Raw genomic sequence first — 27,402 nt, 5'->3', positions numbered from 1 at the left:
ACAGGCAGCTGCTTTCTTTGGCATGGCTTTTAATTCCAAACAGCATATCACGAATAGTGCAATAACGAAAAAGGGAAGACATTCAAAGCAAACTCCTGGCTCGACCACTTGGCGACGAGCAACTCCACTCGAGGTCACCTCTCAGGACTCCCGAGACCACCTCGATCTGCCCCCGGCCACACCATGCACCCACATCCCCAAACGCTTTACACCCCTTCAAGCTTCAAGAGTTTAGAGAGATACGACACGGAAACAGGCCATTCGGCCCACCAAGTCCTTGCTGTCCACCCGTTGCCCGCTCACCCGCTAATTCGACGTTAGCCTACTTTTCTCAGGCGCTCCCTTCACACACCAGGGGGGGCAATCTTACAGATTAACCTGCAAACCCTTTTATAGAAACATATAACATTCTTAAAGGACTGGACAGGCTGGATGCTGGAAAAATGTTCATCATTTTGTGGGGAGTCCAGAACCAGGGGGTCACACAGTTTAAGAATAAGGGGTCGGACATTTAGGACTGAGATGAGGAAAAACTTTTACACCCAGAGAGTTGTGAATCTGTGGAATTCTCTGCCACAGAAGGCAGTGGAGGCCAATTCACTGGATGTTTTCAAGAGAGAGTTAGATTTAGCTTTTAGGGCTAACGGAATCAAGGGATATGGGGGAGAAAGCAGGAACGGGGTACTGAGTGTGGATGATCAGCCATGATCATATTGAATGGCAGTGCTGGCTCGAAGGGCCAAATGGCCTACTCCTGCTTCTATTTTCCAGGTTTCTATGCCTGCACGTCCTGGGGACGCGGAAGGAAACTGGGAGCATCCCAGGGAGGTGTCACGGGGAGAACGTGCAAACTACGCATGCACTCACACACACACTAGATACAGGCAGCACCAGAGGTCAGGATCGAACCCAGGTCTTTGGCGCTGTGTGGCTGCAGCTGCCAAAACCTTGGGTTGGCTCAGGAAGACACACAGAGAATCACTGACTGTACCCCAATGGTGAACCAGGTTTGTAGGTTAACTGGCTTGGAATAAGTGTGAATTGTCCCAAGTGTGTGTGAGTGCGTGTGTGTGAGTGTGTGTGTGTATGTGTGTGTGTGAGTGTGAGTGAGTGAGAGAGTGTGTGAGAGTGAGTGAGCGTGTGAGTGAGTAGGATAGCGTCAGTGTGCGGGCGATCGCTGGTCGGCACGGACACGGTGGGTCGAAGGGCCTGTTTCCGCGCTGTATCTCTAAAACTAAAACTTATAATAAAACGCTCTTTAGCGTGAAGGTTCAGCGCGGATTGGCGGGCTCGGCGACTCAAATATTTTCATGCAACGTCGGTCCTGACCTTGGGTGTAAGCGCGGGGAGGGTGGGGGGAGAGGGGGTAGAACGGGACACATGGCAGAGGCCCGGTGAAGCGATGCCAGGCGTCAAATTCCGTCCTGTATCGTCCCGGCCCTGGCTCCGCCGCCTGTCAGCTCACCACGCACTTCTCCCGGCGGCTGCTCCTGCGGCGCTGGTGCTCCAGACCACGCTCCAAACGCGCATCCTCCTCCTCCGCACTAGGGGGCGACAGAGAGGGGGGGAAGAGGAGGGGGAGGGGAAGAGGAGGGGGAGGGGAAGAGGAGGGGAAGAGGAGGGGAAAGAGGAGGGGGGGAGGGGAAGTGGAGGGTAGAAAATGTCACCCGTTATTGTAAACACCTCGCACAGGTCTCTCTCCGCACACCTCATTCACCTGAAACACTCCCCCCCCCACCATCAAAATCACAGTCGTGTGCAGTCAGCAAATAACCCAGGCATTCGCTGCCTCGCGCCACCAGAGACGTGGGTTCGATCCTGACCTGTGGCGCTGTGTAGAGTGTCTGAATAGTGTGTGTGTCTCTACGTTCTCCCCCCCTCTCTCCAACCCAGTCTCCATCCCTCCCCTCTCCACAATCCAACTTCTATACATAACTAAAACTCTGATCTCGTTATCTTCTGCTTTGCGCGGTTTTTCTATTTGCACAGTAACGGTACGCGATAGCCGGCTCATTCGCCGTTCTCCTGCGCTGCGAGTGCACCAAAGCTTTGTTCCAATCGGTGGCTTATTGTAAAAGTCAGCGAGGTTTAACTATCTCGAAAAAACGTCCGTGTGCAGACCGGCTCCACTTACAATCTCTCCTTGGCGTCCAGGTCCCGCACCAGGGTGTCGCGCTGGTTGACCAGGGTCACCAGCTCCTCCAGCAACAGGCGCTCCCTCCGCTGCTGGGCCTCCGTCTTCTTCCACTCTGGGGGGGAGGGGGAGAGCGGGGAAACGAATGAAAGGGAGAGGGAGCGTGAGAGAGAAAGAGACACAGAGAGAGAGTGTGAGCAACGGAAGGTAGACGGCAGAGAGAAAAGGAGATTTTAAAAAAAAGGAGCGTTCGTGTATTTTTATCATGAGGTTCACAAGCGTTGTTGGCAGTAGGTGGCGCAGCAGGTGGAGCTGATGCCTCACTGCGCCAGGGGGGTGTGTGTGTGTGTGTGTGTGCGCGCGCGGGTTTTCTCCGGGTCTTCCAGTTTCCTCCCACATCCCAAAGACGTGCAGGCTTGTAGGTTCATTTTCCCTCTGGGGTGTATGGAGTGGATAAGGTGGTAGGAGAACACAGAACTAGTTTGAACGGGTGATCGATGGGTGGGGCGAGGCGGGGGGGGGGATGGAGGGAAAAGGGAGGCGGGTGGATGGAGAGGAGTTGGGTGCTGTTACCTTCGATGGCCAACATTGCACGGAGTTCCCGGTTCAGCAGCTCAAACCTCCGTTCCAGGTCTTGTTCCTCCTCTCTGCGGGCAAACAGACGCGGTCAATGTGGCGGTGGGCAGTGGTCACCGCCCTTCAGAGTGGCCCCACGCAGGTTTAATCCCCAGCCCTGGTGCTGTGCGCTTGTGTGCGTGTGTGTGTCTGTATGCGTGTGTGTGTCTGTATGCGTGTGTGTGTGTCTGAGTGTGTGGGTGTATGCCCGTGTGTGTGTGCATGTGTGTGCGTATGTGTGTGCGGCGGTATGTATGTACGTGTGTGTGTGTGCGTGTGTATGTGCGTGAGTGTGTGTGCGTGTATGTGTTGGCGTGTATGTGTTTGTCTGTGCGCGTGTATGCGTGTGTATGTATGTGCGTGTGCGCAGTGAAAAGCTTTTTGTTGCGTGCTAACCAGTCAGCAGAAAGACAATGCTTACAATCGATCCATTTATAGTGTACAGATGCATGATAAGGGAATAACGTTTAGTGCAAGGTAAAGCCAGCAAGGTTTGTTCAAGTGCGAGGGGACAGATCATGGTTCCAGTAAGAAATGTTGCTGTAGGAACAGAGATGCAAGAGTGCGGGGGGGGGGGGGGGTGTGAGGGGGCTTGTAATCAAGAGTCTGTAGATGTGCTGGGTTGTATGTCCCGAGTGGGTGCTCTCACTCCGTCCCGGCGTTGGCTATCAGTACCCAGCGCAGGTTCACGCACCCACCTCAGGCCCACCCCCAGCCCCCTGCCCCTGCCAGGCCGGCCACTCACAGCAGCTGCAGCTGGTCCTGGCGGCGGATCAGAGCGTTCTTCTTGTTCACCAGCACGAACCACTCCTGGATCAGCAGCTCCTCCTCCACCCGGCTAGTTCCTGCAGGCACCATCACGGGGCCATCACCACCATGGCCAGTCTAGAACCCCACCCCCTCCCTCTAGGCTTCAGCCCCTCCCTCCCCGCCACCGCCCCTCCCCCTTCCACCCTCCCTTCCACCACCCCACCCGGCCTCTGTCTAACCTTCCACCCCCTCCTCCCCGCCTGCTGATTGGGGATGATCAGCCACGATCACATTGAATGGCGGTGCTGGCTCGAAGGGCCGAATGGCCTCCTCCTGCATCTATTGTCTATTGCCCATCGCTCCCCACCTCAGCCCCTGCCCCTTCCCCTCCACCCCTGGGGGCGATAAAGTGGGATGGGGGGGGAGGGGGGACAGTGGGACTGGGGAGATTTGAGTGTGATGGGGGTAGTTGGGTGGGCAGGGACACGGAGGGCTTGTCTGCCGTACATCCCCCCCCCCCCCCTCCTCCGGGCAGCTCCCCCCCCCCCCGCGTTGCCGGCCCACTCACCGGCTGCCATCAGGTGCCGCAGTTCCTTCTCCACCACGGCGGCGCGGGTGTCGATCTGCCGCTGCTCGCTCTCCAGCGCGCTGAGCTCCCCCAGCACGTACTGACTGATGTCACGGAACCGCTGCCGACAGGCACACTGATGTCAGTACCCCACCCCAGAGTTACACACCCGTTCCCACTGGTACTGTACCCCAATGTTACACACCCACACACAGACCTGTCCCCACCAGTACTGTACCCCAGTGTTATACACCCACACACACACACCCATCCCCACCAGTACTGCACCCCAGTGTTATACACACAGACCCCAACTCCATGTACCTCAGTGGCAGTGCCAGCCCAGGGATGCGGAGATGCCCCAGTAATGCCACCTACCGGAGTCTCTTCACCCCCCTTGGTCTCAGGCACGTTCTCCTTCTCGTAGATCTGCGGCTCCGGCAACGATCTCTGCCGCTTCACCTCTGCGGGAGAACGGGACACAGCGTCAGGAACAAATACGGAGCGGATGGAGCGGAATTAGGCCATTCGGCCCATCGCGTCTACTCCGCCATTCAATCAAGGCTGATCTATCTCTCCCCCCCCCCCGACCCCATTCTCCTGCCTTCTCCCCAAAACCTCTGACACCCGTACTTTGGGGCAAAGCGGCAGAGTTGTGGCCTCACAGCGCCAGAGGCCCGGGTTCGATCCAGACTACTGGTGCTGTCTGTGCGGAGTTTGTTAGGGGCAAGAGGTGCAGGAGCAGGACCGTCGAGCCAGCACTGCTATTCAATGTGATCATGGCAGATCATCCACAATCAGTACCCCGTTCCTGCTTTCTCCCCATATCCCTTGATTCCGTTAGCCCTAAGAGCTAAATCTAATTCTCTCTTGAAAACGTCCAGTGAATTGGCCTCCACTGCCCTCTGTGACAGAGAGTTCCACTAAAAATACAAAAATCACTGGATGTTTTCAAGAGAGCGTTAGATTTAGCTCTTAGGGCTAACGGAATCAAGGGATATGGGGAGAAAACAGGAACGGGGTACTGATTTTGGATGATCAGCCATGATCTTATTGAAGGGCCAAATGGCCTACTCCTGCACCTATTGTCTATTGGCTCGAAGGGCCGAATGGCCTACTCCTGCACCTACTTTCTAAGTTTCTATGTGGGGGTGGGGGCGGGCGAAGGAGGGGGGGGGTTGGTAAACGGAACGGACACACGTCCAGACGTACCGAGGCGTTGGTCTGCGCTCGGCTGGCACCTGCCCTGCCCGGGCATCGCGAGCCTGGCGACGGGTTCATGGCAGATCTCGATCTGCACCTCGCCCACATCCAGCTGCTTCCGGAGGGAAGGGAACAAAGTTGTCAGCTTTGGGGGGGGCGTCACGGTGGCGCAGCGGGTAGAGCTGCTGCCTCACCGCGCCAGAAACCTCGGGTTCAATCCTTACCACGGGTGCTGTCTTTACGGAGTTTGCACGTTCTCCCCGTGAGTTTTCTCCGCGTTCTCCCGGTATCCTCCCACACCCCAAAGACATGCGGGTTTGTGAGCCAATTGGCTTGGTGGAAGCGTAAATTGTCCCAAGTGTGTGTAGAATGGTGTTAGTGTGCGGGGATCGCTGGTCGACGCGGACTCGGTGGGCCGAAGGGCCTGTTTACACGCTGTATCTCCAAACTAAACTAGACTGCCCAACATTCTCAGTTCAGTTTAGTTTCGAGGCACAGCACGGAAACTGGCCCTTCAGCCCATCGAGCGCGTCCGAGCTGATCACCCGTTCACACTGGCGCAGCGGCAGAGTTGCTGCCTCACAGCACCAATGAACCGGGTTCGATCCTGACCATGGATGCTGCCTGCACAGAGTTTGTACCTTCTCCCCATGGGTTTTCTCCCACATTCCAAAGACGGGAGGGTTTGTAGGCTAATTGGCTTGGTAGATGCGTAAATTGTCCTTGGTGTGTGTGGGACAGTGTTAGTGTGCGGGGATCACTGGTCGGTGCGGACTCGGTGGGCCGAAGGGCCTGTATCTACGCTGTATCTCGAAACTAAACTAGTTCTATGTTACCCCGCTTTCTCATCTGCTCCCTACACACCAAAGATCCTATAGCGGAGCAAGATAGACCACTCCTTCTAAATTCAATGGGCTGACATATAGTATGCGACGGAGCGGAACGTGGGCCTTTTTTTCATCCATTTCAGTAACCCGACCCGAAGTGTAATCAACGTTGCGGGGGGTGTTTGTGTTAATAAATTATAATTCTGAAAATGAGGAGAAGATTTTTACCAAATAACTTTTATTTTTACGAGGATGTTTCCGTAACCGGCTTCCGTCTCTGGTGCGGAGACGGAAGCCGGTTACGGAAATGGGGCCTAAAATTACCATTAATCTGCCCATGACCGTACTACGTCTTTTTCGGCGAATGATCTATCTTGCTCGCTATAGGATCTTTGCTACGCACTAGGGGGCAATTCACAGAGGGTCAATTAACCTTCACACTTATAGAGGAAGGAATTGCAGATGCTGGTTTACAACGGGGACACAAAATGCTGGAGTAACTCAGCGGGACAGGCAGCATCTTTGGAGAGAAGGAATGGGCGACGTTTCGGGTCGAGACCCTCCTTCAGACTGGGGGGAATGGGTGGGGGAAGGGAGAAGAGAGATTACAGAACAAATGAATGAAAAATATGCAAAAAAGTGACGATGATAAAGTAAACAGGACATGGTTAGGTGTGTGCAGGGTAAGAATGAGACTTGGGTGGGGGAGAGATGGAGAAAAGGAGGAGGAGGAGGGAGGGCAAGGGCTACTTGAAGTTAGAGAAGTCAATGTTCATACCGCTGGGGTGTGAGCTGCCCAAGCTAAATATGAGCTGCTGTTCCTCCAATTTGCGCTGGGCCTCACTCTGACAGTGGAGGAGGCCCAGGACAGAATGGTCAGTGTGGGAATGGGAGGGGGAGTTGACGTGTTTGACAACTGGGAGATCAGGTAGGTTTAGGCGGGACTGAGCGGAGGAGGTGTTCAGCGAAACGATCGCCCGGTCTACGCTTGGTCTCGTCGATGTCCAACAGTCCTCCTCCAACCTCATCTACCCCCCCCCCCCCCTTACTCACAGCCCAGCATCGTGGGGACCTCAGTCCTGGGGGTGCCCTACTGTACCCCCCCCCCCCCCCCCACGCTGCATCCCATGCCTTACTCTACCCCCAGCCCCATCCTCTATCCCCTTCTTCTCCTCCTCGCTGGGTACCACAGATGGCACAATGGGCTAAGTGTTCGGCTGGCAACCGGAAGGTAGCCGGTTCGAATCCCGCTTGGAGTGCATACTGTCGTTGTATCCTTGGGCAAGACACTTCACCCACCTTTGCCTGTGTGTGAATGTGTGTGAGTGATTGGTGGTGGTCGGAGGGGCCGTAGGCGCAGATTGGCAGCCACGCTTCCGTCAGTCTGCCCCAGGGCAGCTGTGGCTACAGAAGTAGCTTACCACCACCGAGTGTGACTGAGGAGTGAATGAATAATGCGATGTAAAGCGCCTTGAGTATTAGAAAGGCGCTATATAAATCCCATCCATCATTATTATTACCACTGCCCCAGGAGTGACAACCCCTCCTCTCCCCCCCCCCCCTCTTTCTCCTCTCCTCCTACCCCCTCTCCCAATCCTCTCCCCCCCCCTCTTTCTCCTCTCCTCCTACCCCCTCTCCCAATCCTCTCCCCCCCCCCTCTTTCTCCTCTCCTCCTACCCCCTCTCCCAATCCTCTCCCCCCCCCCTCCTCTCCCATTCCTCTACCCCCTTCTCTCCTCCCTCCCTCCTCTCCCCTCCTCTCCCCCCCTCCCCTCTCTCCCCCCTACTCTCTATCCTCCTGTACCCCCGCCCCGCGGTACCTCAGTGCCGGTTCCTGCCCCCTGTGCCGGTCCAGGGCCGGGCCCGCCGTCCACCGCCGGCTCGTCCATGGAGCTACTGCGCCGCCGCGCCCGCTTCTTCTTCACCAGGTCGGCGTCCCGGAGATGGGAGAAGCCGGAGCGGCTCGAGGAGCGGCTCTCCGCCGACAGCGAGCGCTGCGGCCTGGGCCTGAACCCAGCACCGACACCGGCTCCAACCGGGGGGCTCCCGGGCGACCGCGGCCGCTGTTGTTGTTGCCGCTGCTGCTGCTCCTCGGCCCCGTCGCCATTGTCCAGGGCCGCCGTGACCTTCCTCCCAGCGTCCTTAGCGGCTGGTTCCCATAGCAACTCCCCGACTACCTTCCTCCCGGCGGCCTCAGCGGCAGGTTCAACCGCGGCCTTCTTCCCATCATCCTCTGCTACAGAGACCTTCCTCCCAGCGTCCTCAGCGGCAAGTTCCCACGGTGACTCCCCGGCGACCTCCTTCCCATAATCCACCGGGGAGATACGTCTCCCAGCATCCTCCGCTGGGGGTTCAATGGCGCCTTTCCTCCCAGACTCCTCCTCCTGCTTCACCACAGGTTTCCCTGGCAACGCCGCCACCACGACCTTCCTCCCGGCATTCCCTGCACCAGGTTCCCCTGGCAACCCGCTGATGACCTTCTTCCCATTGTCCTCGCGGGGAGGGCTGACGGACTCCGCGTTTGCAGGCGTCCGCCCAGTCCCACTGTCCCGCTCCGCTGGAGCGACCCTCGTTTTATTATCCATCAGGGCGGGCGATGCAGCGGTTTCCTGCTCCGCCGCCGCTTGATCCTCCGGCGACCCGTGGTCATTGACTGCGACTGCGCCCGGCTTCACATCGTCTGTGACCCGCTCTCCCTCATCCTTTGCTGCCGCAGCGACCTTCTTCCCACGATCCCTTGCCTCGTCTATGACCTCCTGCCCAGCATCCTTAGCGTCGAGTACCACCTCCGCGGTGACCTTCCTCCCAGGCTCCTTATCAGCAGCCCCCTCGACGACCTTCATCCCAGCATCCTTCACGGCTACGACCTGCCTCCCAGCATCCTGTGTGATCGTCCTCCCAGGACCCTTTGCATCGAGTGTGACCTTCATCCCGGCATCCTTCACAGCAATGACCTGCCTCCCAGCATCCTGCGCATCGAGTGTGACCTTCATCCCAGCATCCTTCACGGCCGCGACCTGCCTCCCAGCATCCTGTGCATCGAGTGTGATTGTCCTCCCAGGACCCTTTGCATCGACAGTGACCTTCATCCCAGCATCCTTCACAGCAATGACCTGCCTCCCAGCATCCTGCGCATCGAGTGTGACCTTCATCCCAGCATCCATCACGGCCGTGACCTGCCTCCCAGCGTCCTGTGCATCGCCGATGACCTTCATCCCAGCATCCTTCGCGGCCGTGACCTGCCTCCCAGCGTCCTGTGCATCGCCGGTGACCTTCATCCCAGCATCCTTCGCGGCCGTGACCTGCCTCCCAGCGTCCTGTGCATCGCCGGTGACCTTCTTCCCATCGTCCCCTAGCGTGACCTTCCTCCCGTGGTGCTCCGGGACGGGCCTGGCCGGCGGGGAGAAGCCGCTCCGCTTGAGGGCCTCGCGCTTGGGCCGGGCGGGGGCGAGAGGCCCCGGGATGGGGACGGAGACGGGGATGAGGGCGGGGATGGAGACGGGGATGAGGACGGGGAGGACGGGGAGGACGGGGAGGACGGGGAGGGCGGGGAGCTCCGGGCCGGGGGGGAGGAAGACCGGGGTGTCGGGGTCGGGCTCAGGGTCGGCGCGGCCCAGTCTGTAGGCGGAGCGGCCCCCGGCCTCGCGTGGCCCCACCAGCCGCAACTCCCCGCCCGTGAACCGGGCCCGCACCTGGCTCAGGTACGTCATCACCATCAGCTTGTCCGGCACCGCCAGCACCGCCATGTCCGCCGGGTCCAGCAGCCGCCCCACGCCCAGCAAACTCAGCCCACTGAACGCCTGGGGAGGGGAGGGGAGAGATGGAGGGGGAGAGAGGACAAGGGGGGAGAAAGTAGAGGGAGGCAAGGGGGGGGGGGGGGGGGGGGGAAGGGTTGGAGGGGTGGAGAGATAGAGGGAAAGGACAAGGGGGGAGAGTAGGAAGGGGAGGGAGGAAGAGAGAAGGGATAGAGGGAGGGGTAAAGAGTGGTGGGAGGAAAGAAGGTAGTGGGGGCAGGGGAGGGGGTGAGAAGGGGAAGGGGGGTTTGATGGGGCAGGGGGGAGAAGGAGGAGGGAGATGGGAGAGGGAGCCGGGAGAGAAGAGGGTGAGGTGGGGGCAGGGGGAGAGTCAGTCCTGGGCAGTCTGATCCCCTCCCCTTCTCTTCCCCCCCCCCCCAGCCTCTACCCCCCACCCAGGTAATTCACCCCACCTCCACTGCAGCACATGTGGGACGTGGGAGAACGTGCAAACTCCGCACAGACAGGATGGAACCCGGGTCTCTGGTGGGGGGGGACGTGCAAACTCCGCACAGGCAACACCCATGGGCAGGATAGAACCCGGGTCTCTGGCGCCGTGTTACCTGTAAGGTCACCTGGGGAAATCGGCCCGTTTGTGAACCTCGGCACCACCTTTAACCTTTGACCTACAGGGCTGGGTAACAATTCCCTCCCCCCACCACCAAGCCCCCCCCTCGCTCCTCACCTTCCTGTTGTTGCCTTTGATGTCTTGTGTATCCAGGGAGGCGTAATCACTGAAGGGGGGGGGATAAAGGAGAGAGAGAGGGGGGGTTGAGAGAGAGGAAGGTTCGATCCATTCCCCCCCCCCCCCCCCACCAGAGCTGCCAGCAAACTGATGGAAGATAGACACAAAAAGCTGGAGTAACACAGCGGGTCGAGCAGCATCTCTGGAGAGAAGGGACGGGCGACGTTTCGGGCCGAGACCCTTCTTTGATTGAGTTTGATTTAGTGCAGGTGTCGGGGGTTGCGGGGAGAAGGCAGGAGAATGGGGTCAGGAGGGAGAGATAGATCAGCCATGACTGAATGGCAGAGTAGATTTGATGGGCCTAATACTACTCCTATCCCTTGAGAATGTCGATGAGGAGGAATTTCTTTAGTCAGAGGGTGGGAATGTAAGAGGGCGGAGCTGGCGGAGGGTGGTCCCAGCGCGGAGCAGGTGGTGGGTGGCCCCAGCGCGGAGGGTAGCCTCAGAACCGAGAGGGCAGAGGGTGGTCCCAGCGTGGAGAGGGCGGAGGGTGGTCCCAGAGCGGAGCGGGCGTTGGGTGGCCCCAGAACAGAGCGGGCGGAGGGTGGTCCCAGCGTGGAGCTGGAGGAAGGAGCAGGAGGCCCCAGTGTGGAGCTGGGGGGCGTGCAGGCAGAGACGAAGGCCCCATGGCGGAGCTGGGGGGTGGGCGGCTTCAGCGCGGAGCGGGCGTACTCACATGAGCTCCGGGTGGAAGTGGTGCAGGATGGCGCAGAAGGCCAGGCCGTTCCTCCACGAGGTGGTGAAGTTGGTGATCTTCAGCCGCCCGTAGTCCTTGGTCACCTCCCGGCACCAGTCGAGCAGGCAGCGGCTGGCGTGGACCGGGCTGGGGTCACCACAGGGGCTGGGCTGTGGGGGAGAGGGGGGAGAGTGGTCAGACCAGGGGGGGGGGGGGTCACAGTACCAGCCATCCCCACTCTTCGCCCCTCCCCCCCCCACCTCTCTGTCCCCCCTACACCCTTCTCCTCAACCCTCCCCGCCCCTCTCTCCCCTCCCCCACCCTTCTCTCCTCCCCCCACCCCTCTGTCCCCTCCCACACCTTCCCCCCCCCTCTCTTCTCCCCTCCCCCACCTCCCTCTCTCCCCTCCCCCACCCCTCTCTCCCCTCCCTAACACTTCTCCCCCCTCCCGTCTCACCCCGGTCCCTCCCCCCTCTTCCACCAGACAAGAGGCTGAGAAGTGTGACAATGCACCGGGCCAGTGAGAATGCAAACTCTGCAGAGACAGGAAGGAACCCGGGTCACTGGCGCTGCGCCACTGTGCCGCCCTATTGTATATTTATATCCGTCCTGTTCCTCTGGATTTGTTCAATCGCCTCTAAGTTTGTATTTCGACGCATCACGTTAAAATAAAGACCTGTCTGATGACATACTCTCGTGTTTCTGAAACAGCGGAGGGAAATATTGCACTCGCTTTAGAGATACAGCGCGGAAACTGGCCCACCGAGTCCGCGCCGACCAGCGATCCCCGCACACTAACACTATCCTACACACACTAGGGACAATTTACAATTACCACCAAGCCAATTAACCTGCAAACCTGCACGTCTTTGGAGTGTGGGAAGAAACCGGAGATCCCGGAGAAAACCTACAGGGAGAACGTACAAACTCCGTACAGACAGCGCTCGGGGTCGAACCCGGGTGTCCGCGCTGTAATATCATAGAGCAAAGCTAGGCCATTCAGCCCATCATATCTACTCCTTCCATTCAATCATGGCTGATCTATTTCTTCCTCCTAACCCCATTCTCCTGCCTTCTCCCCATAACCCCTGACACCCGCACTATTCAAGAATCTATCTATCTCTGCCTTGAATATATCCACTGACTTGGCCTCCACAGCCGTCTGTGGCAAAGAATTCCACAGATTCACCACCCTCTGACTAAAGAAATTCCTCCTCATCTCTTTCCTAAAGGAACGTCCTTTAATTCTGAGGCTGTGCCCTCTGGTCCTAGGCTCTCCCAATAGTGGAAACATCCACTCTATCCAGGACTTTCGCTATTCGGCACGTTTCAATAAGGTGCCCCCTCATTCTTCTAAACTCCAGCGAGTACAGGCCCAGCGCCGACAAACGCTCATCGTATGTTAACCCTCTCGTTCTTGGGTTCCTGAATTCCACAGATTCACCACCCTCCGATTAAAGAAGTTCCTCCTCATCTCCTTCCTAAAAGAACGTCCTTCGATTCTGAGGCTGTGCCCTCTGGTCCTAGACTCTCCCACGAGTGGAAACTCCTTTGGGCTTCAATCGATGATAAAGTATGGCAGGGCCGTTTGGAAGACGAGGGAGGAGAGGACACTGACTTGTGCGAGTTCCTCTGGCATCTTCTCACTGGTGGACTCCATCTTGGCGGTGGGGACGGGGCTTGCGTTGAGCGATGGCGTAGCGGTGTTGCCGTCTGCCGACCAGGGTCCCGGTGCCAGCGCGGTGTTGCCGGTCGGCGATGCGGGCGGGAGCGAGGGTGCGACCGTGGTCCCAGACGGGCCGGCGTCCGGCGCGGCGAAGTCCGAGTCGCTCCGGCGTTTCTTCAGCCGGGGAGCGGGCAGTGGTCTCGCCATCTTCGCCGCGTTGCCCTCGGCAACCCTGGGAGAGAGAGAGCACAGCGCCAATGAACAGTGTCGCACACCCAATCCATACTCTTACACACTCAATCCGCACACACTCACAATAGTCTTACACACTCAAACAAACAATGTACACAATCAATACACTTACACACTCAATCCACACACAATCTCACAACAGACTTACACACTCAAACAATGTACACACTCAATCGATACACTTGCACACTCAAACAACACACAATCTCACAACAGTCACACACACAGACAATGCACTTACACAACCACACCGTAGGCTTACACAATCGATGGACACACACTTAATAGATTTACACACACAACGGGCACACAATCACGCATTAAACTTGCACACCCAATGGACGAACACACCCAATCAAAGGACGTAAAACTGGACTGACACAAGACGTGCGGGTTTGTAGGTTCATTGGCTTGGTAGCAATGTAAATTGTCCCTAGTGTGTGTGTGTGTGGGATACTGTTAGTGTGCGGGGATCGCACACTATCATCCCTAGTGTGTGTAGGATAGTGCTGGTGTGCAGGGGGGGGTCGCTGGTCGGCACGGACTTGGTGGGCCGAAGGGCCTGTTTCCATGCTGTATCTCTAAAGTCTAAACCCATGTAGACAACATCTATGTCTTTGTCCACTTTAACCCCTTTGCTTACTTCTTCAAAAAGAATGATGTAATAGGGAGAGAGAGAGGGAGAGACACAGAGAGGGAGACAGCCAGAGAGAGCGACAGAGACAGACAGACACTTAGAGGGAGACAGAGACACAGGGGGAGAGAGAGAGAGACGAGGGAGCCAGTCAGAGGGAGAGAGAGACAGACAGACACTTAGAGGGAGATAGAGACACAGGGGGAGAGAGAGAGAGACGAGAGGGAGCCAGCCAGCCAGAGGGAGAGAGAGACAGACAGAGACACTTAGAGAGAGAGGGAGACGCAGGGAGAGAGAGAGAGAGAGGCAGAAGGGAGACAGGAATAGAGGGAGAGACAGACAGAGAGAGAGAGACAGAGGGAGATGGGGAGAGAGAACACACATACAGGGGGTTGTCCATGCCAGCAAGGTCCAGGACTCATACAGAATGTGGATGGAGGAAGTGAGAGGCAGAGAGGGAAGGCAGCGAGCTGAAGAAGGGGAAGTTAAAGATATTCTGTGGCCACCGGGCTGGAGCGGAGAGGAGGGGCGGGTGGAGAGCGCAGCAGACACTGAGCTGTTAAACTCCGCACAGGCAGCACCTGCAGCCGGGATCGAGCCCGGGTCTCTGGCGCCGTGAGGCAGCAACTCTACCTGCGCGCCACCCATTGGCCTTCATCAGTCAGAGTATTAAGTATAGAATCTGGGAGGTCATGTTACAATTCCACAAGACGTTGGTGAGGCCACGTTTAGAGTATTGTGTTCAGTTTTGGTCACCCTGTTATGGGAAAGATGTTGTCAAGCTGCAGAGAAGCTTTACGAGGATGTTAATTTAGTTTTAGTTCAGAGATACAACGAGGAAACAGGCCCACCGGGTCCGCGCCGACCAGCGATCCCCGCACACTAACACTATCCTACACACACTAGGGACAATTTTTACATTTCCACCAAGCCAATTAACCTACAAACCCGCAGGTCTTTGGAGTGTGGAAGGAAACCGAAGATCTCGGAGAAAACCCACGCAGGTCACGGGGAGAACGTACAAACTCCGTACAGACAGCGCCCGTAGTCGGGATCGAACCCGGGTCTCCGGCGCTGCATTCGCTGTGAGGCGGCAACTCTACCGCTGCGCTACCGTGACTGCCCGGATATTGCCAGGACTAGAGGGTGCGAGCTACAGGGAGAGAGAGGTTGAGCAGGCTGGGACTCTAATCTTATAGAGGTGTACAAAATCATGAGAGGAATAGATCGGGCAGACGCACAGAGTCTCTTGCCCAGAGTAGGGGAATCGAGGACCAGAGGACATAAGGTTCAAGGTGAAGGGGAAAAGACTTAATAGGAATCTGTGGGGTAACTTTTTCGCACAGAGGGTGGTGGGTGAATGGAACGAGCTGCCAGAAGAGGTAGTTGAGGCTGGAACTATCCCAGTTAGACAGGTACATGGATAGGACAGATTTGGAGGAATATGGGCCAAACGCAGGCAGGTGGGACTAGTGTAGCTAGGACATTGTTGGCCGGTGTGGGCAAGTTGGGCCGAAGGGCCTGTTTCCACACTGTATGACTGCACATCCTCTCCCTCCCTCTCGAGAGGAGCCCATCCAGGAGACGAGTAGGAAGCCATCTTACCCCTCTTCTGGACGGCCAATGGGAACCTGCGTGACATCCAGCCGCCGGTCATCTTGCACGTCTGATGTTTCGGGGACCGCCATTGGCTGCTGCTGGCCTGTGGTGGACCCTGCCCCGTCCAGGGTGGTCTGGGAGTCGGCGTCCTGACCCCCCGGCGGGCCAATCGCCCTCCCCTCGGCGGCAAAATGCCTCCTCGCAGCTTTCCGCACACTGTGGCTCTTGACACGGGGGAAGGCCGGGGCGTCAGTGCGGTCGTACGGTGTAGCGCCCGCGGTGGTGTGGCGGCTGGGCTGGGGACCGCCAGAGGTGAACGGTGCCTCTCGCACGGACGTGGACCTCTTGCCTGGGACTGTGTGAAAAAGAAGTCACTGGTGTTAGATCCTACGCACCATCACACACACACACACACACATACGCAGAGACACACACACACACGCTCACACAGTCACAGTCACACACACTCATACGCTCACACACAGAGACACACTCACACAGTCACACACTCACAGACACACATACGCTCACACACACACACACATACGCTCACACACACAGAGACACACACACACACAGAGACACACACACACACACACACAGAGACACACACACACAGTCACACACACACTCACACTCACTCCCTGAGTTAAACGCAGCATGGCTCACAGACTCGCATGCCACGTGTACACGGAGCGTGTGAGGCTCTAAAGGGGCCGCTCCTTTGCCTTATGGCCGCACTTCACACCCACCGTCCTTATCTCTGGACACCCTGCGCGTAGGGGAGAGGGTCGGGGGGCTGAAGATGTCCTGGTCGGGTTTGCTCCTGGGCCTGGACAAGATGGCCACGGCTCCAGGCGGAAGAGGGCTCCTGTCCACGGGTGCCCGGGGGGGGGGGGGGAGAAATTCCCGGGGAGGGGGGGCGGAACACACCGTCAATAAGGACGGGGGGAAATAGTGATTTAATATTTAAGTATATTTATTATTAATGTATTATTATTATTTAAGTTTAGTGTTTTCTGAGTCATTTTTAACTGTCACTGTGTGTCATGTAGCCTTGAATGAATGAATGAATGAATGAATAATGCATGAATAAGTTTATTGGCCAAGTATTCACATACAAGGAATTTGCCTTGGTGCTCCGCCCGCCAGTGGCAACAATGACATACGGTGACAGTTAGGAATGACGCATAAAACATTAAACATTAATAATAAAACATTATCGATTAAACATGTGAATTAAATAAAATACCAGAGCAAAAGGAATGGATATAAATACAAATTTTTGGTTATTTAGTAGAGCTACTACTCGTGGGGGGAAAAAAATGTCTGGCTGTGGCAGCTTTGACAGTCCGGAGTTGCCTTCCAGAGGGAAGTGATTCAAAGAGTTTGTGGCCAGGGTGAGAGGGGTCAGAGATGATCTTGCCCGCTCACTTCCTGGCCCTTGCGGTGTACAGTTCGTCAATGGAGGGAAGGTTGCGACCAAGGCTGAAGCCATGAGGAAAATAACATGGACTCCTTTTATTCATTGCTAATCTATTGTGACCATAATTTTGTCAGTCTTTGTCGCCCAATAAAGGTTTTGTGGAAGTGTAATTTGACACGAGATTTTATCAATAAATGTGTTTACATATATATATATTTTTTTTTAAGTGAAATTGTTTTGCTCAGACTCACCGGACTTGGTTCTGGTGACTCGTCGAATGGTCGGGGTGTAATCCTCCTCTTCCTCTCGTAAAACTCCAAGGGGTTCGTTGATGTCTGAGATCAGAGCAAGGTCAGAAGATCATAGGAGCAGAATGAGGCCATCCGGCCCATCGAGTCTATTCCGCCAATCAATCATGGCTGATATATCTCTCCCTCCTAACCCCCCATTCTCCTGCCTTCTCCCCGTAACCCCTGACACCCGCACTAATCAACAATCTATCCTTCTCTGCCTTAAATATATCCACTGACTTGTGGCCTCCACAGCCATCTGTGGCAAAGAATTCCACAGATTCACCACCCTCTGACTAACGGAATTCCTCATCTCCTTCCTGAAGGAACGTCCTTTACTTCCGAGGCTGTGCCCTCTGGTCCTAGACTCTCCCACTAGTGGAAACATCCTCTCCACATCCACTCGATCCAGGCCTTTCACTATTCTATACGTTTCAATGAGGTCCCCCTCATTCTTCTAAACTCCAGCGAGTACAGGCCCAGCGCCGACAAACGCTCATCGTACGTTAACCCACTCATTCCTGGGATCGTTCGTGTAAACCTCCTCTGGACCCTCTCCAGAGCCAGCACATACGTCCTCAGATGCGGCCTGACCAGCGCCTTATAGAGCCTCAGCGCAGAACATGGAATCCACTGTCAACGGACCCATTCCGCACTTCACCTCCTCCGCTTTCCGGGATTTATCACCAGCTCCCAGGGAAGCACAGCAGGGAAACAGGCCCTTCGGCCCAATCTGTCCGTGCCGACCCATCTAAGCTAATCCAAGGCAGCAGACCTTCATGTTCAGAGCAGTTGCTGAACTATCTACCTCATCGGTGACCCTCGGACTATCCTTGATCAGACTTTGCTGGCTTTACCTTGCACGAAACGTTATTCCCTTTATCCTGTATCTGTACACTGTGGGCGGCTCGATTGTAATCATGTATTGTCTTTCCGCTGACTGGTTAGCACGCAACACAAAAGAGCTTTTCACTGTACCTCGGTACACGTAACAATAAACTAAACTGAACTGAGGTCAACAACCCTGCACTCAGACAAATGTTGGGACTTGGAAAAAGGCGCTGAATGAAGATAGACACAAAAAGCTGGAGTAACTCAGCGGGACGGGCAGCATCTCTGGAGAGAAGGAATGGGCGACATTTCGGGTCGAGACGGTCTGAAGAAGGGTCTCGACCCGAAACGTCACCCACTCCTTCTCTCCAGAGATGCTGCCTGTCCCGCTGAGTTACTCCAGCATTTTGGGTCTTTCTTCAGTTTAAACCAGCATCTGCAGTTCCTTCCTGCACGACTCTGAATACTGTCTCAGTGTATAGACCCCTCTTCTCACTCTCTCCTCCCCTCCCTCTCCTCCCCTCTACCTCCCTCTCTTCCCCCCTTGCCAACCTCTCCCCTTCAGCCCCCTCTCCTCACCCCCTCCACCTCCTTCTCTACCTGCTCCCTCCCCTAACCCCCCCCCCCCTTCACCTCCATCCTCTCCTCCCCTCACCTGTCCCCGCACCATCATAGCACGCGTAGCCAAGCTTTTCACTGTACCTCGGTACACGTGACAATAATATCCTGAGCCTCCTACACACACACGAGTAGTTTATCGGCTGCGAAATCGACCCGCCGGCCCCGCACGTCTTTGGGACGTGGGAGGAAACCGGGGCACCCGAAGAAAACCCAAGCAGGTCACAGGGAGAACGTGCAAACTCCACACAGACAGAAAGGAGTCGAGATCGGATACACATTTTGTATCGAGACCTTGTATGCATGGCTTTAGGTAATCATGTTAAGATCATAAGACAGGAGCAAGAATTAGGCCATTCGGCCCATCGAGTCTACTCTGCCATTCGATCATGGCTGATCTATCTCTCCCTCCTAACCCCATTCTCCTGCCTTCTCCCCCTAACACCCGACACCCACACTAATTAATAATCTATCTGTCTGACTTTAAAATACCCAATGACGTGGCCTCCACAGCCGTCTGTGGCAAAGAATTCCACAGATTCACCACCCTTTGGCTAAAGAAATTCCTCCTCATCTCCTTCCTAAAGCTATGTCCTTTTATTCTGAGGCTGTGCCCTCTGAACCCAGACTCTCCCACTAGTGGAAACATCCTCCCCGCATCCACTCTATCCAGGCCACCTTCGCTCAGCCTGCCTAAACCTACCTGATCTCCCGGTTTGCCAAACACTTCAACTCCCCCTCCCATTCCCACACTGACATTTCAGTCCTGGGCCTCCTCCACTGTCAGGGTGAGGCCCAGCGCAAATTGGAGGAGCAGCACCTCATATTTCGCTTGGGCAGCTCACACCCCAGCGGTATGAACATTGACTTCTCCAACTTCAAGTAGCCCTTGCTTTCCCTCTCTCTCCATCCCCTCTCCCCATCCTAGACCTAAAGCAGTCGTAGATAGATACAAAAAGCTGGAGTAACTCAGCGGGACGGGCAGCATGTCTGGAGAGAAGGAATGGATGACGTTTCGGTCGACACCCTTCTTCAGACTTGTTGAGTCTCGTTATCTGTAACTCATTTTCACCTAGACCGCAGCTAACAATGGCCTGTCTCCTTGATCATGGTTTCTTTTTTTGCACTTTTTCTCACACAGAGAGTTGTGAATCTGTGGAATTCTTTGCCTCAGAGGGCGGGGGAGGCCAATTCTCTGGATGCTTTCAAGAGAGAGTTAGATAGAACTCTTAAAGATAGCAGAGTCAGGGGAGAAGGCAGGAACGGGGTACTGATTGGGGATGATCAGCCATGATCACATTGAATGGCGGTGCTGGCTCGAAGGGCCGAATGGCCTCTACTCCTGCACCTATTGTCTACTGTCTATTGGTCTATAACTCTTGTTTCCCTTTCCCCCCCCTCCCCAACTCTCAGTCTGAAGAAGGATCTCGGCCCGAAACGTCACCCATTCCTTCTCTCCAGAGAGGCTGCCCGTCCCGCTGAGTTACTCCAACATTTTGTGTCTGTCCACAGATTCACCACCCTCTGACTAAAGAAATTCCTCCTCATCTCCTTCCTAAAAGAACGTCCTTTAATTCCGAGGCTGTGCCCTCTAGTTCTAGGCTCTCCCACTAGTGGAAACATCCTCTCCACATCCACTCTATCCAGGACTTTCATTATTCTGTACCTTTCAATGAGGTTCCCGCTCATCCTTCTAAACTCCAGCGAGTACAGGCCCAGAGTCACAATCTCTCACAACCCAAGATTAAAGCATGAAGAGCCTTTATGGGTATGGGGGGATGGGGGGACTGTACTGCAGGCATTACGGTAATGGGGCAATTTTAAAGGGGGGCCTATACTCTGGCAATTAAGGTTAGACACGGCACTCTCAAAATCGTGGACAGGATTCCATAGCGGGAACTGGAGCCAGGCATCTTCAACAGCTCAATGCAGGTTAAGGGGGGCTTCAAAAGCAAGCACTAACACAACATGCTAACCAACCTCGCCACTGTTCCGGCTTAAAGACGTACTTAAAACCTACGACACAACCAGAGAGAGTTTTATCAGGCAGCCTGTGGTGGAATAACTCATGTTCATAAGTGACAGGAGCCTGTGGCAAAGAATCCCACAGATTCACCACCCTCTGGCTAAAGAAATTCCTCCTCATCTCCATCCTGAAGGAACGTCCTTTAATTCTGAGGCTGTGCCCGCTGGTCCTAGACTCTCCCACTAGTGGAAACATCCTCTCCACATCCACTCTATCCAGGCCTTTCACTATTCTGTAAGTTTCAATGAGGTGTCCCCTCATCCTTCTAAACGCCAGTGAGTCCAGGCCCAGCGCCGACAAACGCTCATCATAGGTTAACCCACTCATTCCTGGGATCGTTCTTGTAAACCTCCTCTGGACCCTCTCCAGAGCAGGCACATCCTTCCTCAGATATGGGGCCCACCTCTGTCCCCCACTCACTCCTCAATCTCTCTCCCCTCAAACCCTTCCTTCTCTTTCTCCCTCCACCCCTCTGCTCTCTCTCTCTCTCTCCCACCTCCACTCCCCTCCCCACTTCCATCCTTCTCTCTTTCCCCCCCCTCTCTCCCACCGCCTCTCCATCCCTCCCTCTCTTCCCCCCTCTCCATCTCTCACCCGCCAACTTGCCAGCCCTCTCGTCGGGCCAGGAGCGCCGCTTGTCCCAGTCCTCCTCCTCACTATCGCCCGCAAAGTCCTCCAGGTTCCCCACATCGCTCTGCTTCACGCTCATCAGGCTGGCCAGGCTCTGCATGTCCTCATCCCTGGAGAGGAGAGGAGGGGAGGTGGATGGGAGGGGAGGGGAGGGGAGAGAAGAGGAGGGGAGAGAAGAGGAGAGAAGAGGAAGAAGAGGAGAGAGGAGGGGAGGAGATGAGAGAGGGGAGAGGAGAGGGAGGAGAGAAGAGGAGGGGGAGGTGAGGAGAGGGGGTGGAGAAGAGACGGGAGGAGAGGGGAGGGGAGAGGAGAGGGGGAGGATAGGAGAGGAGAGAAGAGGAGGGGAGGAAAGGGGAGGCGAGAGGAGGGGAGGGGGTGGGTGAGGAGGGGAGGGGAGAGGAGAGGGGAGATGAGAAGAGAGGGGAGGGGAGAGGAGAGATGAGGGGAGGGGAGATGATAAGAGAGGGTAGAGGAGAGACGAGGGGAGGGGAGGAGATGGGAGAAAACTCAGAATTAACAGACAGTTATCCCTCCCCACTCTCCACCAATACCTAAGCGATCCCCAGCGTTAATGGACAGTTATACCCCCCTCCCCGTCTCAAATGCCCCCAGCGCCAACTACATTACTCCAGCTATTTGCGTTTTGCATTTGAGCGCCAAAGACCGGGGTTCAATCCCGACTACGGGCGCTGTCTGTACGGAGTTTGCACGTTCTCCCTGCGTGCGTTTTTCTCCGGGTGCTCCGGTTTCCTTCCACGCAGCTCAGCATCACTAGGACAGCATTTTATCGTGAAGCATCGCAGCACGGTTTGGGAACGGCTCCGTCCGAGAGCCGCGAGAAACCGCAGAGAGTTGTGGACAGTTGCAGCCCAGACCGTCACACGCGCAAAGCAACCTCCCTTCCACCGACTCCATCTACACCTCACGCTGCCTCGGCAAGGCCAGCAGCATAAATCAAGGACCAGTCTCACCCCCGGTCACTCCCTCTTCTCCCCTCTCCCATCGGGCAAGAGGTACAGAAGTGTGAAAACGCACGCACACCTCCAGATTTAGGGGCAGTTTCTTCCCAGCTGTTATCAGGCAAGTGAACCATCCTACCACAACCAGAGAGCGGTCCTGAACTACTATCTACCTCATTGGTGACCCTCGGACTATCCTCGATCGGACTTTGCTAGCTTTACCTTGCATTAAACGTTATTCCCTTTATCATGTATCTGTACACTGTGGACGGCTCGATTGTAATCATGTATTGTCTATCTGCTGACTGGTTAGCACGCAACAAAAGCTTTTCACTGTACCTCAGTACACGTGACAATAAACTCAACTGAAACTGAACCTGGACTCTCACTTCAATTCTCCCCCTCCCCACATCCCTGCTTAAGGATGAGGGGTCTTATAGTGGTCTATAAGATCATGAGAGGAATAGATGCACAGAGTCTCTTGCCCAGAGTAGGTGAATCGAGGACCAGAGGTTTAAGGTGAAGGGGAGAGGTTTAACCTGAGGGGAATTTTTTTTTTTTTTTTACACACGCACAGAAGGGTGCGTATTAATTTAGTTTACAGCACAGAAACAGGCCCTTCGGCCCACCCTGTCCGCGCCGACCAGCGATCCCCCGCACACTAACACTATCCTACACGCACTAGGGGACAATTTACACACTTACACCAAGCCCATTAGCCCACAAACCCGGAGTGTGGGAGGAAACCGGAGCACCCGGGGAAAACCCACGGGGAGAGCGTGCAAACTCCGTACGGACAGCGCCCGTGGTCAGGATCGAACCAGGGTCTCCGGCGCCGTGAGGCGGCAACTCTACCCACTGCGTCACCCTGACGATAAACAAAACCGCACACTCCAGGTTCAGGGGCGGATTCTTCCCGGCTGTTATCATCCCACCACAACCAGAGCGGTCCTGAACTACTATCGACCTCATTGGTGACCCTCGGACTATCTTTCCTTCCACATTTTGTCTCTCGTTTCTCAATCTTTGTAACACAGACACACACACACACACACAGGCTAGGGCGTGTCTTGTGGGCCCAGGCCTCCCTTTCACTTTAAATGTATCCATAAATATACTTCATAAGTTGTAGGAGCAGAATTAGGCCATCCGGCCCATCGAGTCTACTCCACCATTCAATCATGGCTGATCTTTCTCTCCCATTCTCCTGCCTTCTCCCCCTAACCCCTGACACCCGCCCTAATCAAGAATCTATCTATCTCCGCCTTAAATATATCCACTGACTTGTGGCCTCCACAGCCGTCTGTGGCAAAGAATTCCACAGATTCACCACCCTCTGACTGAAGAAGTTCCTCCTCTTAAGTCTGTGGAATTCTCTGCCTCAGGCCGGTTCTCTGGATGCTTTCAAGAGAGAGCTAGATAGGGCTCTGAAAGATAGCGGAGTCAGGGGATATGGGGGGAAGGCAGGAACGGGGGGTACTGATTGGGGATGATCAGCCGTGATCACATTGAATGGCGGTGCTGGCTCGAAGGGCCGAATGGCCGACTCCTGCACCTGTTGTCTATTGTCTACTGACCATGTGGATGCGTGACGCCTGTATGGTCGTGACTAGACGCCCAGAGTCGTGCCTTTTCTTGGTCGCCGCTGGATTTTCAACCTGGTAAAACTTTTCGGCGACTAATGGCGGATGCCGGCAAGTCGGCGAAAAAAAAAAATCACCTGAGTGGGACAGGCCCGAAAGCCTTTCTTTATTATTCTGTAAGTTCATGACACACAACGGCCGAGGGTTTTCCGGTCCTTGTCTTGTGACAGCGGTTGTGAGACAACTCCCTTGTGAAACCCTTTGTGGTTCCTCATCAACAACACGCCCAGCAAGTGCGTGAGAGGTCGAGGCAGAGAATACAGGGCAGTATGGTATGAGAACAGGCCCTTCGGCCCACAACGCCCGTGCTAGACATAGAATACAGGGCTGTACAGCATGAGAACAGGCCCTTCGGCCCGCAAGGTCCGTGCTAAACATAGAATACAGGGCAGTACAGCACGGGAACAGGCCCTTTGGCCCATGAGGTCCGTGCTAGACATGATGCCAAGTTAAACCAATCTCATCTACCTGCACATGATCCACATCCTTCACCTCCTCTCTCCCTTTCTCCTCTACTTTCTCTCCCCCATCACTCTCTCCTCCCCCTCTCTCCCCTCCCCCCACCCCATACACAGCATGGTCAGTGCCTGGGGAAACCCCCCCCCCCTCTCCCCCACAGTGCCCTCCCCTCTTTGGAGCAGACAGAGAGGGGGAGAGAGAGGGGGGGGGAGAGAGGGGGTGAGAGACTGAGAGAGAGGGGGGAGAGACTGAGAAAGAGAGAGGGGGAGAGAGAGGAAGGGGAGATACGGAGAGAGGTGGGGGGAGAGAGAGGGGGGGGAGAGAGGGGGCTAAACCTCCCACCATCCATCCATGCCAGACTTACGTTGCCCGACCTTCCTGCAGAAAGACGCAGGAGAGAGAGAACTGGAGAGAGGAGGAGACCACCTTTACAGAGAGGGGCTTGAGCTGCAGCCTGACATCGGTGGCAGTGGGCATTGGCGTGGCGTAGCGCCTCATGCTGATGTCAGCCGATGCCAACACCTTTCGACGTCCCTTGCTCTCCTGAAAGACAAACAACCCCCTTGTCAGCTGCCCGAGCAGAACATGAGATCCATAACGAGAGGAGTCGAGTATAGGAGCAAAGAGGTCCTTCTGCAGTTGTACAGGGCCCTAGTGAGACCACACCTGGAGTATTGTGTGCAGTTTTGGTCCATTAATTTGAGGAAGGACATTCTTGCTATTGAGGGAGCCCAGCGTAGGTTTACAAGGTTAATTCCCGGGATGGCGGGACTGTCATATGCTGAGAGAATGGAGCAGCTGGGCTTGTACACTCTGGAGTTTAGAAGAGAGGGTATCTCATTGAAACATATAAGATTGTTAAGGGTCTGGATATGCTAGAGGCAGGAAACATGTTCCCGATGTTGGGGGAGTCCAGAACCAGGGGCCACACACAGTTTAAGAATAAGGGGTCGGCCATTTAGAACGGAGACGAGGAAACACTTTTTCCCCCCGCATAGAGTTGTGAGTCTGTGGAATTCTCTGCCTCAGAGGGCGGTGGAGGCCGGTTCTCTGGATGCTTTCAAGAGAGAGCTAGATAGGGCTCTTCAAGATAGCGGAGTCAGGGGATATGGGGAGAAGGCAGGAACGGGGTACTGATTGGGAATGATCAGCCATGATCACGTTGAATGGCGGTGCTGGCTCGATGGCCGAATGGCCTACTCCTGCACTTATTGTCTATTGTATTCACTGGAATTTAGAATGATGAGGGGGGGATCTTATAGAAACATATACAATCATAAAAGGACTGGACAAGCTAGATGCTGGAAAAAATGTTCCCAATGTTGGGCGAGTCCAGAACCAGGGGCCACACAGTCTAAAAATAAAGGGGCGGCCATTTAAAACTGAGATGAGAAAAAACCTTTTCACCCAGAGTTGTGAATTTATGGAATTCCCTGCCACAGAGGGCAGTGGAGGCCAAGTCACTGGATGGATTTAAGAGAGAGTTAGATAGAGCTCTAGGGGATAGTGGAGCCAAGGGGTGTGGGGAGAAGGCAGGCACGGGGTACTGATTGGGGACGATCAGCCATGATCACAATGAATGGCGGTGCTGGCTCAAAGGGCCGAATGGCCTCCTCCTGCACCTATTTTCTATTTTTCTATGAGGTGCTGTTCCTCCAATTTGCGCTGGGCCTCACTCTTGACAGTGGAGGAGGCCCAGGACAGAAAGGTCAGTGTGGGAATGGGAGGGGGAGTTCAAGTGTTTGGCAATCGAGAGATCAGGTAGGTTTAGGTGGGACTGAGACGAGGTGTTCAGACTCCCAACCCGACCTGCGTTCTCCAGAGACGCTGAAGACACAACAAGCTGGAGTAACTCAGCGGGACAGGCAGCATCTCTGGAGAGAAGGAATGGGCAACGTTTCGGGTCGAGGCCCTTCTGCAGACTGAGAGTCGGGGGAGAGGGGAGATGTCGGGAGACTTGAAACAAATGAACGAAAGATATGCAGAAGCAGTAACCATGATACAGGAAACAGGCCATTGTTAGCTGTGTGCTAGGTGAAAACGGGTTACAGACAACGAAACTCAACAAGGCAACATTATGTTTAAGAAGGAACTGCAGATGCTGGAAAATCGAAGGTACACAAAAATGCTGGAGAAACTCAGCGGGTGCAGCAGCATCTATGGAGCGAAGGAAATAAATAGGCGACGTTTCGGGTCGAGACCCTTCTGTAAGGGAGCGGATGAGAAAGTGGGATAACAGACTCGTGTGTGCGGGCGGGGGGATCGCTGGTCGGCGCGGACTGGGTGGGCTGAAGGGCCTGTTTCTGCGCTGTACGTCTGAAACTAAAACTTGTGACCTCAAGGCAAAAGGGCGTGGAGTGAAGCCCGTGTTAAAAATATACTCACATTCTCAATTACAAATGTCCATTCTTTCTCTTCAAACTCCTCAGCGAGAGGGTCCTGGAATTAATGGAATATATACTCACAGTTAATGGGTCGAATCCTGCTTTCAGGAGGGGAGGGGAGAGGAGAGGAGAGGAGAGGAGGGAGGGGAGGGGAGGGGAGAGGAGAGGAGATGGGAGGGGAGGAGAGGGGGAGGAGAGGGGAGGAGAGGAGCGGGGAGGGGAGGGGAGGGGAGGGGAGGGGAGGGGAGGGGAGGAGAGAGGAGAGGAGAGGAGGGGAGGGGAGGGGAGGGGAGGGGGAGGGGAGGGGAACGTCAGTCACCTTGTAGAGTGTGACTGTGATCTCCACGTTCTCTGGTGCGGGCCACACCACCGCGCCTCTGTACGGGTTGTTGATCCCCGGCTGCCAGCTGTGCGGCTGCAAGACAATCACATCCCGGTTACACACACACACACGTACACACACACACACACACACACACACACACACACACACACACACACACGCAATCTCTCTCTCACACTCACACACACACACTCACACGCGCGCATGCGCACATGGGCTCACAGTGTGCACACACGCTCACCGTCAAGAACACACACACACACCGACAGAGCCACACACACCCTTGCACGTACACACATACACACCCTTGCACGTACACACACACACACAC

General features: G+C 55.5%; 1 protein-coding gene across 1 annotated transcript; it reads right to left on the bottom strand.

Annotated features, from left to right (window-relative positions):
• Positions 1 to 12: 12 nt before the first annotated feature.
• LOC116969341 (EH domain-binding protein 1-like) lies at positions 13 to 27,170 on the bottom strand (the record flags this gene model as incomplete). The annotated part of the gene is made up of 20 exons (XM_033016203.1): positions 13 to 1,544; positions 2,135 to 2,249; positions 2,708 to 2,781; positions 3,495 to 3,594; positions 4,068 to 4,188; positions 4,392 to 4,531; positions 5,280 to 5,385; positions 7,917 to 8,963; positions 9,051 to 9,242; positions 9,306 to 9,896; positions 10,576 to 10,624; positions 11,312 to 11,481; positions 12,930 to 13,209; positions 15,469 to 15,817; positions 17,140 to 17,223; positions 20,608 to 20,643; positions 21,248 to 21,393; positions 24,709 to 24,887; positions 26,730 to 26,783; positions 27,048 to 27,170. Coding segments are annotated over 20 exons (4,044 nt in total), but the record flags the coding sequence as incomplete, so codon positions are not given.
• Between the last annotated feature and the right edge of the window lie 232 nt (positions 27,171 to 27,402).

Source organism: Amblyraja radiata, unplaced genomic scaffold (assembly GCF_010909765.2).
Source record: "Amblyraja radiata isolate CabotCenter1 unplaced genomic scaffold, sAmbRad1.1.pri S158, whole genome shotgun sequence".
Classification (NCBI taxonomy): Eukaryota; Metazoa; Chordata; class Chondrichthyes; order Rajiformes; family Rajidae; genus Amblyraja; species Amblyraja radiata.
Note: the sequence above shows the minus strand (reverse complement) of the source record. Positions and strands in the feature narration are given on the sequence as shown.